The sequence below is a fragment of the Mustelus asterias genome, chromosome 20, assembly GCF_964213995.1.
Source record: "Mustelus asterias chromosome 20, sMusAst1.hap1.1, whole genome shotgun sequence".
Classification (NCBI taxonomy): Eukaryota; Metazoa; Chordata; class Chondrichthyes; order Carcharhiniformes; family Triakidae; genus Mustelus; species Mustelus asterias.
The window spans coordinates 49,663,107-49,681,668 of record NC_135820.1 but is presented as its reverse complement, the minus strand read 5'-3'; the positions used below and the strand labels follow the sequence as shown (position 1 = coordinate 49,681,668).

The 18,562-nt window shown below is 42.3% G+C and overlaps 1 protein-coding gene across 2 annotated transcripts in view; it reads left to right on the top strand.

Annotated features, from left to right (window-relative positions):
• The first annotated feature begins 1,723 nt into the window (after positions 1-1,723).
• The window catches only part of hnf4a (hepatocyte nuclear factor 4, alpha), a 175,819-nt gene continuing 158,980 nt past the window's right edge, over positions 1,724-18,562 (top strand). The window contains exon 1 of one of the 2 annotated variants that reach the window (XM_078236505.1): positions 1,724-1,834. Coding sequence is in view for 1 of the 2 variants with exons in the window: in XM_078236502.1 (XP_078092628.1) it covers positions 1,786-1,834 (49 nt within the window). In the remaining variant the exon portion in view is untranslated. The remainder of the gene's footprint in view (positions 1,835-18,562) is intronic. The other variant, XM_078236502.1, reaches the window with a different exon arrangement.

Genomic DNA, 18,562 nt, shown 5'->3' with positions numbered 1-18,562 from the left:
GCAATGAAGTTACTGTGAAAATCCCCTAGTCACCAGACTTTGGCGACTGTTTGGGTACACTGAGGGAGAATTTAGCATGGCCAATGCACCTAACCATCACGTCTTTCGGACTGTGGGCGGAAACCAGAGCACCTGGAGAAAATCCACGTGGATATGGGTAGAACGTGCAAACTCCACACAGACAGTCACCTGAGGTTGGAATATTGAGGCAGCAGCGCTAACCACAGTTCCACCGTGTCTGGGTGGATTGTTGAGAAATTTGGCCATATCTGTAAGTTATTGTGCAGTGTGGTGTGTTCGACTACAGTTTGCCTGTTCATTCACATCTACTTCATACGTACTATGAATATTTGTGTATAAGATAGGTACTATAATTTGTTTTATTCTTTTGAATTTGCACAGAAAAGGTTAATTTTCTTTGTTTAAAACCCATGGAATCTTATGGTTTTATTCACTTAATAAGCACCTTGAATCTCAAACTTTGTCTATTTTAAAGGAAATGTTATTGGTCCACAACTGGATTCCATCCCACCCCCCCTCCCCACCCCCCCCCCCCCCCCCCCCCGCCTCTCTTCCACCATCAGCCCCTCCACAACCCAGGGTCTGGTCAAGAACCGCACTGGGCTGTTTTCCCTGGTCTGACGAAGGGGCAGCGCTCCAAAAGCTAATGGCATTTGCTACCAAATAAACCTGTTGGACTTTAACCTGGTGTTAAAACGCTTAGGGTGAAACTAGAGCCAGGGGACACAGTCTCAGAATAAAGACATCTAAGCCTGAGATGAGGAAGAATTTCTTCACTCAAAGGGTGGTGAATCTTTGGAATTCTCTATCCTAGAAGACCTGGGAAGCTCAGCCATTGAGCCTTTGTACAAGACAGAAATCAGTAGATTTTTGGATACTAATGATATCCAGGGATGTGAGGATAGTGGGGAAAATGGCATGGAGGTAGATGATCAGCCATAATTGCCAGAATTTTGCTGGGAATCAGAGTGGCCAAGGGGTGAACCATAGAAAGGTCCGTTGGCCTCGGGCAGGATTTTATGGTTTTGGAATGAGCGAGGCCGTAAAATCCCGCCCAATATGTTTGAATGATAGAGCATGTTTGATGGGCCGAATGGCCTACTCTTGCTCCTATTTCCTATGTTCCTATATTTCTATACCTGTTGGTCAGACAACCAGAAGGAAATCCATCTAAGCTTTGTTCACTAATTACTAATAATCATGTATGTGAATCACTTGACAGATCCCAGCTGGAGCAGCAGTTTAAAATGATTGCAAAGGTTGCCTCAGAATCCAGGAATTACTCTTGTTGATAAAATAAATAGAATACCTCATCTACAACAGGGAGTTACCACATTTCTTGCAAAAAAAAGCCAGTGTAGGTCTCTTACATTGTTGAGAAGGCCTTGTTACAGGAGGTCTGCACAATTACAGTAAAAATATAACCAGATATAAGGTCAAAAGATGGGTGCCAGGATGAAATTTAAAAGCCAGAGCAATAAAAGCTTTGATACAAGCTTTGTTTTAGTTTGTCTTGCCTCATGATTACCATAGTAACTGCTCCCTTATAGATTCTCTTCCAAAACAGCCTGGTTACTGTTTAACATCCCCACCCATATTAGGCTTGATTAGAAGAATCAATATGATAACATAATACACACACACACACAGCCACTTGCAACACCAAAAACCACGTGAAATACTCTTTGTTAACTTTCCTTTTACTCCTCGAAACTTCTTGTGGGCTACAGTTTTAAAAAACTCAGTGTCCAGAGAAGAGAAAGGATGGTCAACGTAAGCACAAAGTCAAATACGAATATGGAGATTCCATACGGTAAGTTTAATTTTATCTTTTATTTCTGGTTAGTTGTGAATGAAGAACCTGGATGAAAATCTTCAATGAGTTCTGGAACATGCTTTTTTTTTAACCCCTGCTGGGCTTACCTGCTATTGATTTCAGTAATCGAAGCTATTACATAGACGCTTATAGGTAAGAGCCATTTGATCAGCTGGTCTTTTAGCCCTGTTGTAAATTTAATGTGGCAAAGCCTTCCATGGCAACAGGAGTCTTTGTGTTCATTTCAGTCACCATTTATTATATGTGCTTTACTGTGACTTTCCAAAGTAAAACACACCTTTCTCGTACCTACTTCTGTCAGGTAAGATTAACGTTTTCTTGCTGTTATTTCTACAGTTCAGAGAATACTTTGTATCATCCACTAGACAACGTTTTTACTCTTGAACTGTACTAGTGACCTGAGTTTGAAATAATGACTGATACAAGGATATATCAGAACAATATGAAATTACAAGAGTTTATTAGGACTCCATTGACATTTTGGTAGAAGTATTTTAAATAAAACTAGTTAAGAAATGGTTAGTGCATCAACGCTAAGAGATGTTCGTGAGCCTTAAAGTACTCTGTATTATTTTTAAATCAATCAATCTTTTGTTGGAAATTTGTCTTAATAAATGCAAACTCCATTAAACTACAAGTATAAATGTGAAAGTTCTATACAGAATAGTATCCTTCTACGATGCTGTCTGCCAATGAAAGCAGCATCTAAGCCTTTAAAAAGAAGATAATGGTTCCTGGCAATATTTTTTACAAGGTGTTCTCAAGGCGTTCATACGACAACATCTCACTTGAATGAATTTTGAGGATCATGTGAACCCCTCATTTGCTTTATAGTTCTGCAGTGTTCCCTGGTAGTTTGTGTTTATTATTTAAATTGCAATACTATGATTCTATATTAAAAGAGAATTAGATAAGCACTTGAAGAGAACAATATTTGCAGGGCTATGGGGAAAGGGTGGGGGAGTGGGACGAGCTGAGTTGCTCTTGCAGCGAGTCAAATAATGTACATGATGGGCCAAATGGCCTCTTTTTGAGCTGTAACCAGTCTACAGTTCTACAGTTCTATGGGGGGGGGGGGGGGGGGGGGGGGCGCAGAGGGTTGAGCTTATCTCTACCGGCCAGGCAGAAACTGGGCTAGTGGATAGTTAATGTGTGTAAATTACTTCCACACCACTGAGCTGCAGGGAGCTGTCCAATTGCAATTTCAACCTGCTCAACTAACTGGGCTGTACGTTTATCTGTCCAACGTCATCAGCTACCATCTTAAAATATGCGTGGCAAGTCCCAACAACCTTATCAGCACCCAATTACAATACTGGGGAGACAGTGGGAGAGTGGTAATGTCACTGGACTAGTAATCCAGAGGCCCAGGCTCTGGGGACATGCGTTCAAATCCCATCATGGCAGCTGGTAGAATTCAAATCCAAGTAATAAATCTGGAATTGAAAGTTACTGTCAATAATGGCGACAACGAAACTGTTGTCGATTGTTATGGAAACCCACTAGTGCACTTAGGAATATAGGAACATTGGAATTAGGAGCGAGAGTAGGAAATTCAGCCCTTTGCGCCCACTCTGCCATTCTATATGATCATGGCTGATCTCCATCTCATCCTAACTCCACTTCCCGGCCTTTTCCCCATAGCCCTTTATCCCACTTTTGATCAAGTATTTATCTATCTCTTTCTTAAATCCATTGATTGATGCTGCATCCACTGCACTCTGGGACAGTGAGTTCCATAGATTCACAACCCTCTGTGAGAAGTAGCTACTCCTTATCTCTGTCTTGAACTTCCCCCCTCTTATTCTACCGTCTTGACCTAGGCTGTTTTAGAAGGAGGACATTTGGTTAACACTTACTTTATCAATCCCGTTGAGTATTTTATATACCTCAATCAAATCCCCCCTCATTCTTCTGTACTCCGGCGAGTACAAACCCAAGCTACTCAACTGCACCTCATACAACAGCTCTTTCAAACCTGGAATCAATCTAGTGAACATCTTCTGAACCGCCCCCAGCGCACCACATCCTTCCTCAAAGAAGGTGACCAAAACTGAACACAATACTCCAAGTGTGGTCTCACCAATGCCTTATACAATTGTAATAACACTTCAACACTTCTCTACTTTAATACTCTAGACCCTTTGCAATAAATGCCAAGATTCCATTTGCTTTCCTTATAACATTCTGCACCTGCATACCCAGTTTCTGAGACTCATGCATAAGGACATCCAGATCCCTCTGCACTGACGTCTTTTGAATCTGTTTCCCATTTAAATAGCAATTTGTCCTTTGGGGAAGTAAATCTGTCATCTTTACCTGGTCTGGCCTACATGTGACTCCAGTGTCACAGTTATGTGCTTGACTCTTAACTGCCCTATCTAGTTGCCTATTAAGGGCGATTAGGGATGGCCAAGTAATGCTGGCCTTGTCAGTGATGTCCATGATCAATGAAAGAATGAATAGCAATTTTAACTTTGAGTGAGAAGCTGCAGTATGTTTCCTGCCAGACGAACATAGCAAGAGAGGGGATTGGGGCCAGGACAAGCACAAAAAGGCACATCTTAACTTCCTTTTCACGTTCCTTCTGAACTGGAAGGGCTCATCACCCCATCCCCTCCCCCATTCCCCACCACCTCCACTTCACAAATGTCTAACTCTCCTCCAGCGAGGTCACGGCAGCTGATCAGGTCACTTACCTGGGCCTTGACAGATGGTCTCCAAACTCAAGAGTTTCTGCCACTTCCTGCCAACATCCCACTCAGAATGAAAAGGAAGTTGGCTGCTGGGAATAAAATGAGGTCCGGGAATTAAAATATCCCAGTCCTGATCTCTGGGCAGAAAGTGAGTATCCAAACAAACTGTTGCCCGCGCAGACTAGATCAGCCCTGACTTAAAATGGAGTTTGTATGTGTTTAACATGCACCATATTCATTTGTTGTTAGTGCTTTATTCACATTTCATATGTTACTGTGTTGCAGCGACTGCCAATGTCGAGGCCACTCAGCAGGTTCTGTGCTGTTTCAAAATTATTATGTTTGATTTATTAAGGCAAGAGTAGTAATTGCAATGATATTTGCTATTATTACAACTTCCTTTAGCGAGTTACTGAGAAATGCTGTAATTTATGTTCAGCCATGTCTCTGTTGATAGCATTCTCACCTCTAAGTCAGAAGGTTGTGGGTTCAAGTTACAATCCAGCGAGTTGAGCATAAAGCTCTAAGCTGACAAGTCTGTGGAGTAATGATGGAATGTCACTATTGGAGGTGCCGTCTTTGATGAGATGTTAAACCAAGGGGCCCATCAGCCCTTTTAGTTAGAAGGAAAAGATCCCATGGCACTATTTGTAGTAAATGTTTGGAGTTCCCCCTGGTGTCCTGGCCAATGTTTATCCCTCAAATCAATTCACAAAAACAGATTATCCAGTCATTATCGTACTGGTGTCAATGGGAGCTTGCTGTGTGAGAAATTGGCTGCCAGTTTCCTTATGTTACAACAATGACCGCATTTCAAAAGTATTTCATTGGCTGTAAAGCACTTTGAGATGTTCGGTGGTCATGAAAGGTGCTATACAAATACAAGTCTTTATTTTAACTGAATACAGTACACATTATGACTGTGTGTTATAATTGAAATATGGAAAGATCCCAGACTGCTGATTATATGAACTCAATCCAGCACTCAGTTCAAGGACTTTAGTATGCCATGGGATTCAGAAATAGTGTGCACGTGCGTCAGGAGAGTTTAAACATTCCTCTGCAAGATATACAGTAGGAATATTTTGGGAAGAAAATCATGGGCAGATTTTCCTGGCTGTTCACGTCAGCAGGATTTTCTGTTCCCACTGCAGTGTTTAATACAGTCCAGTTACTGCACAGTTTTGAAAAAGAAACAACAGCTTTTGAAAACAAAGCCGGAATTAACCAGATCGATCCCCCGACACCTCATTTCTTCGTAAAGGAGATTTTCATTGCGTTTGACTGCGTTATTTTAAACACGGAGATTTGGTTAGGCACCAAATTCTCTGTCCTCACTTGCAGCAGCAGTGGGGCTTGAATGGCCAGAAAAATCTGGCCCATTAATCTACCTTGTCCTTATTTTGATTTGCTTTGATTTATTATTGTCACATATATTGGGATACAATGAAAAGTATTGTTTCTTGCACGCTCGACAGACAAAGCATACTGTTCCTAGAGAAGGAAAGGAGAGGGTGCAGAATGTAATGTTACAGTTGTGGCTATGGTGAAGAGAAAGATCAACTTAATATAAAGTAGGTCCATTCAAAAGTTTGATGTCTGCAGGGGAGAAGCTGTTGTTGAGTTGATTGGTACATGATCTCAAACTTTTGTATCTTTTTCCCAATGGAAGAAGGTGGAAGAGAGTATATCCAGGGTCCTTGATTATGCTGGCTGTTTTTCTGAGGCAACAGGAAGTGTAGATGAAGTCAATGGATGGGAGGCTGGTTTGCGTGATGGACTGGGCTACATTCACAACCCTTTATAGTTTCTTGCGACCTTGGTCAGAGCAGGAGCCATACCAAGCTGTGATACATTCGGAAAGGATGCTTTCTATGGTGCATCAATAAAAATTGGTGAGAGTCAGATTGTCAGGAGAGTTCAAACATTCCTCTGGAGGATATACAGTAGGAATATTTTGGGAAGAAAATTAGGGGCAGAATATGCGGATATGTCAAATTTCCTTAGCCTCCTGAGAAAGCAGAGTCATTGGTTTGCTTTCTTAACTGTAGCATCGGCATGGAGGGACAAGAACAAGTTGTTGGCGATCTGGACACCTAGAAACTTGAAGCTCCAAACCAACTAGCAGATTCCTTCCTGTGTTTCCACCACAACCAATAATTCTGTAAATTCTTTCTCAATTGGAATTCACGACCTTTCCTTTTAAAACAACATCTGGCTTTCACTAGACCTTTGCCGGTGCACTTCTCCGTTGGTTATTGGGAAATGCAATACATCAACTAAGTGGTGACTCCCTCTCAGATGTTACCTCTCTTGGCCTCTGCTCAATTCCTCACTGATTGAGGTTGGAAATTCAGACAATAAAAAACAATTAAATGATTTTAATCCCCAAAAATCAGTGGATTGGAGTCAGGTCACACAATACAATTTCAAAGATCGAAAACCCAACCTCGGAAGTGGTGGCTTGCAACCACTAACTTAACCGTGGCCAACTGTAATTTCGAGGCTTCAGAAAACACGATAGCTGAAGAAAGGCAAGAAGAGCTTTGAGCAGATTATATGTGCCTTATAGTACTGTTTGTGGGCTAAGAGGAGCAAGAGTGCTTCCTTCCGGCCACCCCACCCCACCCCGCCTCACCCCCCGCAAGATTCCTCCAATCAGACTTAACACACAAACATAGATTCCAGGATTAGAACTTCCTTCATGAGTCACGGAAAACTAGCATGCATGTACAGCAGATAATAAAGAAAGCAAATGGAACGTTGGCATTCATAGCTAAAGGAATAGAATATAAAGGTAAGGAAGTATTGTTGCAACAATACAAGGCATTGGTGAGGCCGCACCTGGAGTATTGTGCACAGTTTTGGTCCCCGTATTTGAGGAAAGACATAGTGGCATTGGAGGGAGTTCAGAGGAGGTTCACTAGATTGATCCCAGAGATGAGGGGTTTGTCGTATGAAGAGAGATTGAACAGTTTAGGCCTATATTCTCTGGAATTTAGAAGAATGAGGGGAGATCAAATTGAGGTATTCCGGATGATAAAAGGTATGGATAAAGTAGATGTGGAGCAGATGCTTCCGCTGGTGGGGCATTCTAGGGCGAGAGGTCATTGTCTTAGAATAAGGGGTAGCAAATTTAAAACAGAGTTGAGAAGAAACTACTTCTCCCAAAGGGTTGTGAGTCTGTGGAATTCGCTACCCCAAAGTGCAGTGGATGCTGGGACAGTAGTAAATTTAAGGAGGAGTTAGACAGATTTTTAATTGGTAATGGGTTGAAAGGTTATAGGGAAAAGGCAGGAAAATGGGGATGAGGAGCATATCAGCCATGATCGAATGGCGGAGCGGACTCGATGGGCCGAATGGCCTAATTCTGCTCCTATATCTTATGAACATAAACTTATGAACTTATGAACTTCTGAGGTCAGGGATTGGACTCAATTTCCCCCCCACTCCCCGTACCCCCCTATCCCCCCTCCACTTAACTGGTGTTGGAGATCGGAGTTCCTGTTCCAGGATTGGACCTACTTACTCTTACAATCCTCTTTGGAGCTCTCTCAGCCCAGATTGAAGCCAAGTTTGTCAATAATGCAGACTTGCGGGCCGGGAAACTGTCAGGAAAAAAGTCTCACTGTGGAGTTAAACATTACAGCATATAGGGAAACAATCCAGTACTCTGCCTCCCCACTGATCTAGCCCATCTCTGACAATATCAGGGCCAAACCCCTATCCCACCATACATACGTATCCCATTGCTGCCCCAATTGACTACACCACTAAACTGATATTCTTAAAGATAAAGTATCAATAGTAAAGATTCAGCCGGCAATCACTAATCCCTCATGAAAATAGTATGGTCAAAGCTTTCAAACCTTGTATAAATGTGTTTTATTGCCACTTTTATTGCTAAGATGGAGCTGTTCATTAAATCCCTGCTGTACCTTGTACATTCATTTTCAATTTATGACATAATTTTATTGAACAGTTTTATAGAGAAAATGTCATGAGTTTAAAGACTAAATGAAAGGCATGGCACAGATCCATAAATTAGAACAAAATGCTTGCTTGAAAAGGTGGGAGTAACATTATTTTCACAATTAGATTGTAGAATGTGTATTTAGAATTCTGAGGTTCGGAAGATTGAATTTAGTAAGGGACCCATTCATTACCAACAAATAAAATGCATGTGGCTGGATTAACGATTCACTTTTGGGGATAATACATTAGGTTTAACAGCTATATTTGATTCCTATCCTCCTAGATAGTCAATATATTTTCCCAAAGGTAGGGGAGTCTAAAACTAGAGGGCATAGGTTTAAGGTGAGAGGGGAGAAATACAAAGGTGTCCAGAGGGGCAATTTTTTCACACAGAGGGTGGTGAGTGTCTGGAACAAGCTGCCAGAAGTAGAAGTAGAGGCGGGTACAATTTAGTATTTTAAAAAGCGTTTAGACAGTTACATGGATAAGATGGGTACAGAGGGAAATGGGCCAAATGCGGGCAATTGGGATTAGATTAGGGATTTAAGAAAAAAGGGTGGCATGGACAAGTTGGGCCGAAGGGCCTGTTTCCATGCTGTAAAACTCTATGACTCTATGACTCCTAGGAGAGGCAATGGATGGCCTAGTGGTATTATCACTAGACTATTAATCCATAAACTCAGCTAATGTTCCCGGGTCGAAGCCCGCCACGGCAGCTGGTAAAATTTGAATTCAGTGAAAAAATATTATCTGGAATTAAGAATCTACTGAAGACCATGAAACCATTGTCGATTGTCATAAATTCACTAATTTAAGGAAGGAAATCTGCCATCCTTACCTGGTCTGGCCTACATGTGATTCCAGAGCCACGGCAATGTGGTTGACACTCAACTGCCCTCCAAGGGAAACTAGGGATGGGCAATAAATGCCAGCCAGTCAGCAACATCCATGTCCCACGAATGAATACAAAAAAAAAGATGGCTTAGCAACAATTCTTAGCTTGAACTCGCATTCCAAAACTATAGATAGATAGATTTGGAAGAAGGCAAGTGTCTTCACAGCACTGCTTGTGGACCAGGAGGAGTAGGGCTGCATTTTTCCAGCACCCTGAAATTCCCCCATCAAACCCCCTTCAATCAAAGGTCCCTGTGGTTCAGGATTGACCAACGGAGATTCGGACACGTGGGGATTGGGGATTAGACCCCCTCACTCTGGGATCAAGGATCTGATGCTGACTCCCCTGGGATTGGAAGTCCAATTTTTACCCTCTGCATTCACGGGTTTGTGGATTGGACCTAGTAGGTCATGCACGTTGCCCCAGAGTCCTGTCACCCAACTGGATGTCAAGCTTAGTGGCTAACATCAGGAAATCATAGTATCCATAGAATCCTTATAGTGCAGAAGGAGGTCATTCAGCCCACCGAGCCTGCACCAACCACAATCCCACCCAGGCCCTATTCCCGTAACCCCACATAATTGCCTGCTAATCCCTCGATACTAGGTTCAATTTAGCATGGCCAATCAACCTAACCTGTACATCTTTGGACCGTGGGAGGAAACCGGAGCACCCAGAGGAAACCCATGCAGACACAGGGAGAATGTGCAAACTCCACACAAACGGTGACCCAAGGCCGGAATTGAACCTGGGTCCCTGGCGCTGTGAGGCAGCAGTGCTAACCACTGTGCCACCGTGCCACCCAGCAATTATGAAAAGACAAATGCCGTGGAGTTAAAACTCATACTTAAGATTTCCCATCTGACACTTTGTCCACCCCCATCCATGCCTAACTAAGCAACCTATGTTCATAGTTTGACCTTTGTGACACTGATTTGAATTGCCTCGACTTGCCAGAAAGGGTGATTAGAATAACAGGAGCCACATTCCCCCTCCACTTCCACTCCCTTCTTGATATACCCCAATATTAATCTGCTCTTCGGAGAAAATGAGAAGCTTTCTTTTCCAGAGATGTTTGGCATTGGAGAGAGCTTTGCTGCCTTGACTGGTTTGCCTTCCATTGCCTTGATTGACCATTCACTTAGAGCACTCTGACTATTCCGGATTCCAGGGACGCACTCAGCTTGAATGTAATTTCTTGTTCAGAAGAATTCACTTGATTAAAAAGACATTATCTTTTCCCTAACTGGTTGGAAATCACTCAGAAAAATATTGATGACTTTGATTTGAACACAAAATGCTTGCAAAAGAATCGGGGCAATGGTGCTGGCGGTGGAAATTTTTGGACTTCATCACACGAGTTATTTTCATAGGATTTAAAGGAGTGAGAGACAGAGTGGGGAAAAAGGCAGAGAGAGAGAGATAGAGAGTAAAATTTTCCCATCCAGCCTGCCACGGGAATTGTAGCAGTTGGGACAGGACTATGCAAAGGTCCATTAACATTGGGTGGGATTTTCCAGTCTTGGGATGAGTGCAGCTGGAATATCCTGCTCTCAGAGTAGGAAAGGAAGGAAAGAGAAAGAGGGAGACAGACAGACAAAGTAGGAAAGGAGGTAGAGTGAGAGAGAGAGCGAGAGAGAGAGACAGAGTAGGAAAGGGAAGGGTGAGAGAGACAAAGTGGGAAACTGGAGAGTGAGAGAGACACAGTGGGAAAGGGAGAGAGCAAGTTCTTCTAAACAGGAAACAACATTCTGCCAACATGCACGAAAACATATTTGTGTCCTGGAATCCCTGATTAGCCAACTAGAGTGATCTGACTGAATGGCCAATTAGTGCACCAAAAAGTTTTCCATTGCCAAACAAATTTGGGACAGACAACACTGCGAGCAGAAAAGAAGTGGGGTCTCCTTTGTGCCAGGCTACACTTCTCCCAGTCATAGTCATATCCATCTCCACCTTCCCAGTCTCTGCCATATTCACCCCCAGCCTTTCAAGCATTTCATGAACTTCTCACCCCTCCAGTTCCCTCAATCCACTTTTCACCATTACTGATCATGCCAAACTCCTTCCCTCCTACTCCACCAACTGATGTGCTGTGGCCTCCTACCTCTGTCCACCAGCCAGATAACCAACCCAGCCGACTGTCAGCAGAAATCTGTATACGTTTATTTAAATGAGGTCCTGCTGTTAAAATCAGCCTCCATGTTGTGGCATTGCTGGGTTCACTGCCCACTCCTGGTCAGACTGCATACCCACAGGCATAGCAATGACAATGTCCAAACACCGCAGGACACCACCCAGAACTGTGGACAATATTATCGAGGTGAAAAGTAAGTTTGATGCTGAACTCTCAAACGGTCAAATGTTGGAGGATGCGCTGTTTCTTGTGACCTTCCCGCCCCAATGAACATTGAGGCCTGTAGAGCTGTCAGTTAAATCCTAGCCTGTTCAGTAAAATTGTTCAACAGTGACACAGATCAGATTCATGTGTGACAGAAACAAAACATAACCTGTTCTGGCAATATAACTTCTTAAAATAATTTCAGTATGGTGATTTCCTTTTATCATTTTGAAATTGTGGTGAAGATTCAAGGCTAAGTCATCACCAGGGCTAAAAAAAAACAGGGAGTGAAGAGTTTTAGAAGCCTAAAAATTGTAGAAAGAAAGGATCTGTACAGTTTAGAGGCACTGGCAGAGACTTGTTTAGTGTAGGACAGCATGCAACAAGTATTGATTACAACCCAGGGGGATTAAAAGGAGGAGAAAGTGTGAAGGATGACAAATTTACACCTCGGAGGAATGAGAAAGTGAAGTATAAAGGAACACTGACTATAGTCAGGGAAGGTTGCAACCGGTTATATGATATTCATTTTGGTAAAGATGCAGAAACAGCCTCACTAGCAATATTGTTTACTGCAGTTAGCTATTAGATCAGTTTCTTTATTACACATGAAAAGCAAATAATGCCATATGGTATCATTATTTTTCTGATATGGAAGAAATAAGTGCCACAAGTATAGGGGAAAATGTGAAAAGTTTGAATATCTTGTCGAGCAAGTGCTTCTTGCCGAGAGAGTTTTATCCTCAGTCACAAAGTATGCCTTTGGCTTCATCCACAAAGGATCTCCCCGCAATATCCTTGAAGGATGAAGTTTCAGTCAGGATGTAACCATTCCATACAAACCATATGCGCTTAATGGTAGCCTAATGTCAACAAGCGCTCCACACTAGAGCAAACAAAAGCAGATCAAAATGGTTTAGCATAGGGCCATAAACATACTTCTGTTGTTGAAATGGTGATATTACTTTACTTTATTATATCACTTAAACCCTTTTAAAAGCTAGAGATAAAGGTAGTCAGGTTTCACAGATGAGATTTTATATTTTGCAAAGTAATGTATGCTGATAGCGGTTTCAGTATTGTGTATTCTGTTATGCTGTATTTAACAATGTCAGTTTTTTTATGCCAGGAGGTGTTTGAGGTATGGAGAAAAACGCATTAATTCATAAAGACCAGTTTCACATAATTATTCCCCCATTTGCTAAACCATAGGTGGTTAGATCCAAACCAGACTTTCTCCTTTATTATTATACAAAGAATCGAATCTCTAAAGTTTATTCATGAGTCACAAATAGGCTTACATTAACACTGCAATTAAGTTACTGTGAAAATCCCCTAGTCGCCACACTCCGGCGCCTGTTCGAGTACACTGACATTCTGGATTCTGACTTTGTACCTGAAACACTCTTAGGAGTGGAATTGACTTTGTAAATGAAGGGAATCTGATGAAGGGACACCTGCCTGTGAGGAGTTATTTCACAATCCTGTTTGAATGTATTCCTGTAGGTTTGTGACAGTTTACTTAGTGCACTAGTAAGAATCTGAATTAGAATGGAAAGGCAACCATTAGCTGAATTAGAAAACAACTTGGAGCCACATCCTATTGGATGCCTTCTTTTGGTCTGCCCCATGCTCCTACAACATGTCTGTTTTCAAGGCACCATTCCTGCCCATGCCAGCCTCAAAGCAAAAATATTCTTCATTACCCAAATGAATGACTCTTCCTGCCAGTCAACAACACTCTTCACATCTCTATTTTTTTAAATAATGAATGAATAGAAACATCCAAAGAAAATGAATGAAAACACGCAATGTTAATTATTGTCTAGATTAACTCTTCTTCCTCATTGTTCCCAGCAGTGTACTGGAGTTTTGTCTTCAAATCCTGAAGGCTCCAGCCCAACCTTGGAGGGTTGGCAACCCTAGTGCAGCAGCAATTCAATTTTGAGTTTCCAGGTTCAGTTCTAGCCTGGGTTACTAGAGTGGCAGCCCGTCCTCTCCTCAAGCTAGAAAGAGTTTGCCCAGTATTAAACTGTGCAAACTCCATTCAGTCCTCAACACAAAACTATCTGTAATACAACATACACCCATTTTACCTGTACTATGCCAGCACACTTGATGCTGAGCTTGATAAAGCAATGTGAAAGTGTTTCTGTCTCCGGCATTACTATTGTGCAAAAATCAATTGAGGTTCCAAAAGTAAATGGAGATTCATACAGAAACTCACTGACCCCAGAAACTCCAGTAAAGATTTATTGAAACAATCACATGGAGCCTGCAATTCGTCATAAAGGGTCCATTTCCTTTAGAATATAAGTCTTTGTAATTTCTAACACATGGTAGAGTTTACACAAAAAGGGTTTTAATTTACACATTAATACAATTTAAAGAGGTCTTACTGTCACAAGTCTTTTTAAAATTAAATTGACCATGTACCTTTAATTCAAGTATTTTGTTTGTCTAGTTTATTGGATGTTTTGAACATTTAAGCCAGGCGCCAATGATCATGGGAGATGCTGACTTGGTGGACTTATGATTTGGAAGAAGAGGGGGCTCAATCAACATTAAGCCATACTATCATTAACCTTCTGATTTGGTTTCAATGGTGTGAACCATACCTTTGGGCCTTACAACATGGAGTTTTAACAACACCAGGTTAAAGTCCAACAGGTTTATTTGGTAGCAAATACCATTAGCTTTCGGAGCGCTGCTCCTTCGTCAGATGGAGTGGAAATGTGCTCTCAAACAGGGCACAGAGACACAAAATCAAGTTACAGAATAATGATTAGAATGCGAATCCCTAAAACCAACCAGATCTTAAAGATACAGACAATGTGGGTGGAGGGAGCATTAAGCTCATGTGTGCGGAACTTGGCTGATAGCACACATGAGGACGGCCTAAACCGGGATGTTGGATTTATGTCACATTATCAGTAACCCCCACAGCTTGCCTTCTGGACTTGCGGGCTATCCTGTCTGGAGACAATACACATCTCTTTAACCTGTGCTTAATGTTCCCTCCACCCACATTGTCTGTATCTTTAAGATCTGGTTGGTTGTAGGGATTCGCATTCTAATCAGTATTCTGTAACTTGATTTTGTGTCTCTGTGCCCTGTTTGAGAGCACATTTCCACTCCATCTGACAAAGGAGCAGCGCTCCGAAAGCTAATGGTATTTGCAACCAAATAAACCTGTTGGACTTTAACCTGGTGTTGTTAAAACTCTTATTGTGTTCACCCCAGTCCAACGCCGGCATCTCCACATATGGGCTCACTACAGGGTTTAAACCTGGGCACAGGTTGTGCTGCTGACAGAAAACAAACTGGTGCACAAATGAGTGTGCTGAATGTGTATTCCAACTCGCAGTGCAAGTTTAGCCTCATGTATATTTCCCGTGTGAGGTAAAGTTACCAGTTATTCTGATTTACTGCAGAAAGTCGTGGGGGGTTTTTTTGCCTGACTGTAGTGAGGTCCAAGTGCTTTGATTCAATTTAGAATAAGTTTCTGCCTGACTTGGGTAAAGGTTGTCATAATTGATTGTGAAAAATGCATTACTTGACTGCACAAGGGGTAGGTTATGTTTAATGCGCTTGCAGTTAGAGAATCTTGTACTCATTCTTTTAATTTTTTAAATAAATTAACCTGATGGATACTGCAGGGCAGGCTCGCAAAATGGAGATTTGGAAAGCAAAAATACGGGCTTTGTGCTGACCTCAGTTTGATTCCTTTGTGTGTGTACCATGGTTGAGTGCATGCATGTTTTATATTTATTTATTCTTGGAGGAGTGGCTGATCTTCAATAAACCTACAGTACATTTCAATGTATACCTTTACACCTACACCTACACATTGTACAAAGGCTGAAAAATAAGCAAATGGCAAGAACCAACCTCAGTATGAGTAACAACAGGAAAGTTGGTGATAATAATTGTGAATCTAGCATTAGATTCATAATTAGGTCATAGCATTAGAACTTAGATTACAGCAAATCAAGTTTTTCTTTAACAAGCTGCACCTTTCCATTAAAACCATCTTTGCTTTCCTCTCAGCAGCCATAAGTTAAAACACATCAGTAATAGTGTACTAACATTGAAACTACTAGGATATTTTGTTTGACGTTAAGTGAGCACATTTTGTTTAATTATTCCAAGGGTTTGAATTTTCCAACCCTTCCCACCAGTGGGATCTTCCAGTCCCACCAATGGTTAGACACATCACCCCCTCCCCCGCAGCAATAATTTTAATACAATAAAAACAAAATTGTGCAGCTGCTGGAAATCTGAAGTAAAAACAGTAAGTGCTGGAAAAACTCAGCAGACCTGGCAGTGTCTGTGGAGAATGAAACAGAGTTAATGAGGGAGGATTCCGCCCCCGCCCGCCTCCGCCTCCGCCCCCGCCTCACGCCTCTATAGCGTGTTTTCCAGTGGAAGAAACAATTGGCCACTTGCAGGATCTGCTGGTCCTGCCGATGTCTACGATATTTTGCATGGCACTCCCGTCCCTCCACTGGGAAATCTGTCATGTGGGAGAGTTGAGGGGGGGGAGAGTTGAGGGGGGTGAGTGGAGGGGGGAGGGGGGAGAGTGGAGGGGGAGGGGAGAGTGGAGGGGGAGGGGAGGGGGAAGGGGAGGGGGGAGGGGAGGGGGGAGGGGAGGGGAGGGGGAAGGGGAGGGGAGGGGGAGGAGGGGGAGGAGGGGGGAGGGGAGGCTGGGGAGGGGAGGCTGGGGAGGGGTGGGGAGCTGGCGGGGAGGGGGGATGGAGGGGGGGATGGAGGGGGGGATGGAGGGGAGGGGGGATGGAGGGGGAGGGGGGGATGAAGGGGGGGATGGAGGGGGGGATGGAGGGGTGGGGGGGCCGGGGGGGAGGGGTGAGGTGCCACAGGGGGGGGGGGGGGGCTGGGGGGGGTGCTGGTGGAGTTTGGCGGGACTGGATGATCCCACTGGAGGGAAGGGATGGAAAATTCAGACCAATGTTTTGAGCACAATATGACTTCTTCTGAACTCTGTTAACTGTTACTTCGGTTTCTCATGTCCACACTAATGCCACCAACTTGCTGAGATTTTCCAGCACTTGTGTTTTTAATTGTAACTTTACTGTGACAGTTTACTTAATGCACTAGTAAGAATCTGAATTAGAATGGAAAGGCAACCATTGGCTGAATTAGAAAACAATTCGGAGACACATCCTATTATTTTGACACTTTTGTCATTGTCCACTTGTGACTGAGTTGAATAAATTCTTCCCATACATACATTTTATAGAAATGTATATATATATACACATTTTTATACTCTCATTCACTGCCTTCCTTTGCACATATACTTTTAAAGGCAAGGGGATGGATTTTGCTGTGAAAATAATAGCGTGGCTAACAGTGCTCAGCATCATTTATACACAAGTTAGATGGTAATTTCTGGTAAGTGCATATATAGAAAAATGAGAAAATCCAGAGGTTGTAATACAAGTTGCATTCCTCCATTAGTTTCCCGTAAATGGCATCTAACAGCCTTATTCATCTTTCAAATGTGTTGAAACTCTGCACTTGGACTAATTCTGCCACAGAAAGTTAGGCATTGTCCATTCCAGTGTAAATCCCTTTCAACGGCATAGCAAGTTTTAATTACTATCAAGTAGCCTCTTTGGCACTGAAAACTAACTTTTATAAGTGCACAATATCATTCATTCAGATTTTAATTCTTGTTAGATTTTCTTTTAATTTACTATTTTTTTCATTTCTTACAATTCAGTTTATTTTTCCTTCTCTTTATTCCACATTTTGTACCTTATTTGACATTGAATTGAATAATCTAACAGACATAAAATAAAAACTGCAAATGACTGGAAATGCTGAGCAGGATACACAGCATCAGTGGAGAGAGAAACAGAGTTAATGAGCATGATTCTCCGGTCTGTTGTGTGCGAGAACGGAAAATTTAGTGTGCCAGCCAAAATTCCATTCACATTCAGCGGCACCGGAAAATCCCAGCCGTGAATGAGGACAGAAGATTTCAGCCAATATTGTGAAGGTCTGTGACCTTTCACAAAAACTGGAAAATGCAAGAAATGCACTTAAGGTTTTAAGCAGGTGAAATGGGAGAGGGTGGCAAAAAAGCAAAAAGAAGGGACATTGGGAGGGTTGAAGTGAGGAGAGATTAAATAACAAAGGAGTTGACGGTGTAGGACTAACGGAAGTGGGAATGGGATAAGTAAAGAAACAAAATATGTGTCCAGTTAATGACCGATGATGAATAGCTATTGTCCAAAATCAAAAACAAGAGTAAGAGCAAAGCAGGCAAAGAATAGGAAACACAACGGGGGAAGAGATTTATGGTCTGAAATTGTTGAATACAATGTGAATCCTGAAGTCTATAAACTTCCCAATTCAAAGATGATGTGCTGTTTCTTGATCTTGTGCTGTGTTGCATTCATTGGAACATTGTAAGAAGCCAAGGACAGAGAGGTCAGCATGAGAACAAGGTGGAGGAAAAATGACAGGTGACTGCAAACTCAAGCTTACTCATGTGGATTGAATGGAAGTGTTTCACAAAGTGGCCACCCAGTTTGCATTTGTTCTCCCCAATGTAGAGCAGACCACATTGTAAGCAGAAAATACAGTATACTAAATTGAAAGGAAGTACAATAAATCAGTTGATTGCCTTATTCATGCAGGTTCCTGATCTCCTCTAGTGGGTGCCTTGCCATTTAGATATTTGACAGATAGCGGGGTTACATTTGCCACCCTCCAATCTGACAGGACTCTTCCAGAATCTATAGAATTTTGGTAGACGGCAACCAATG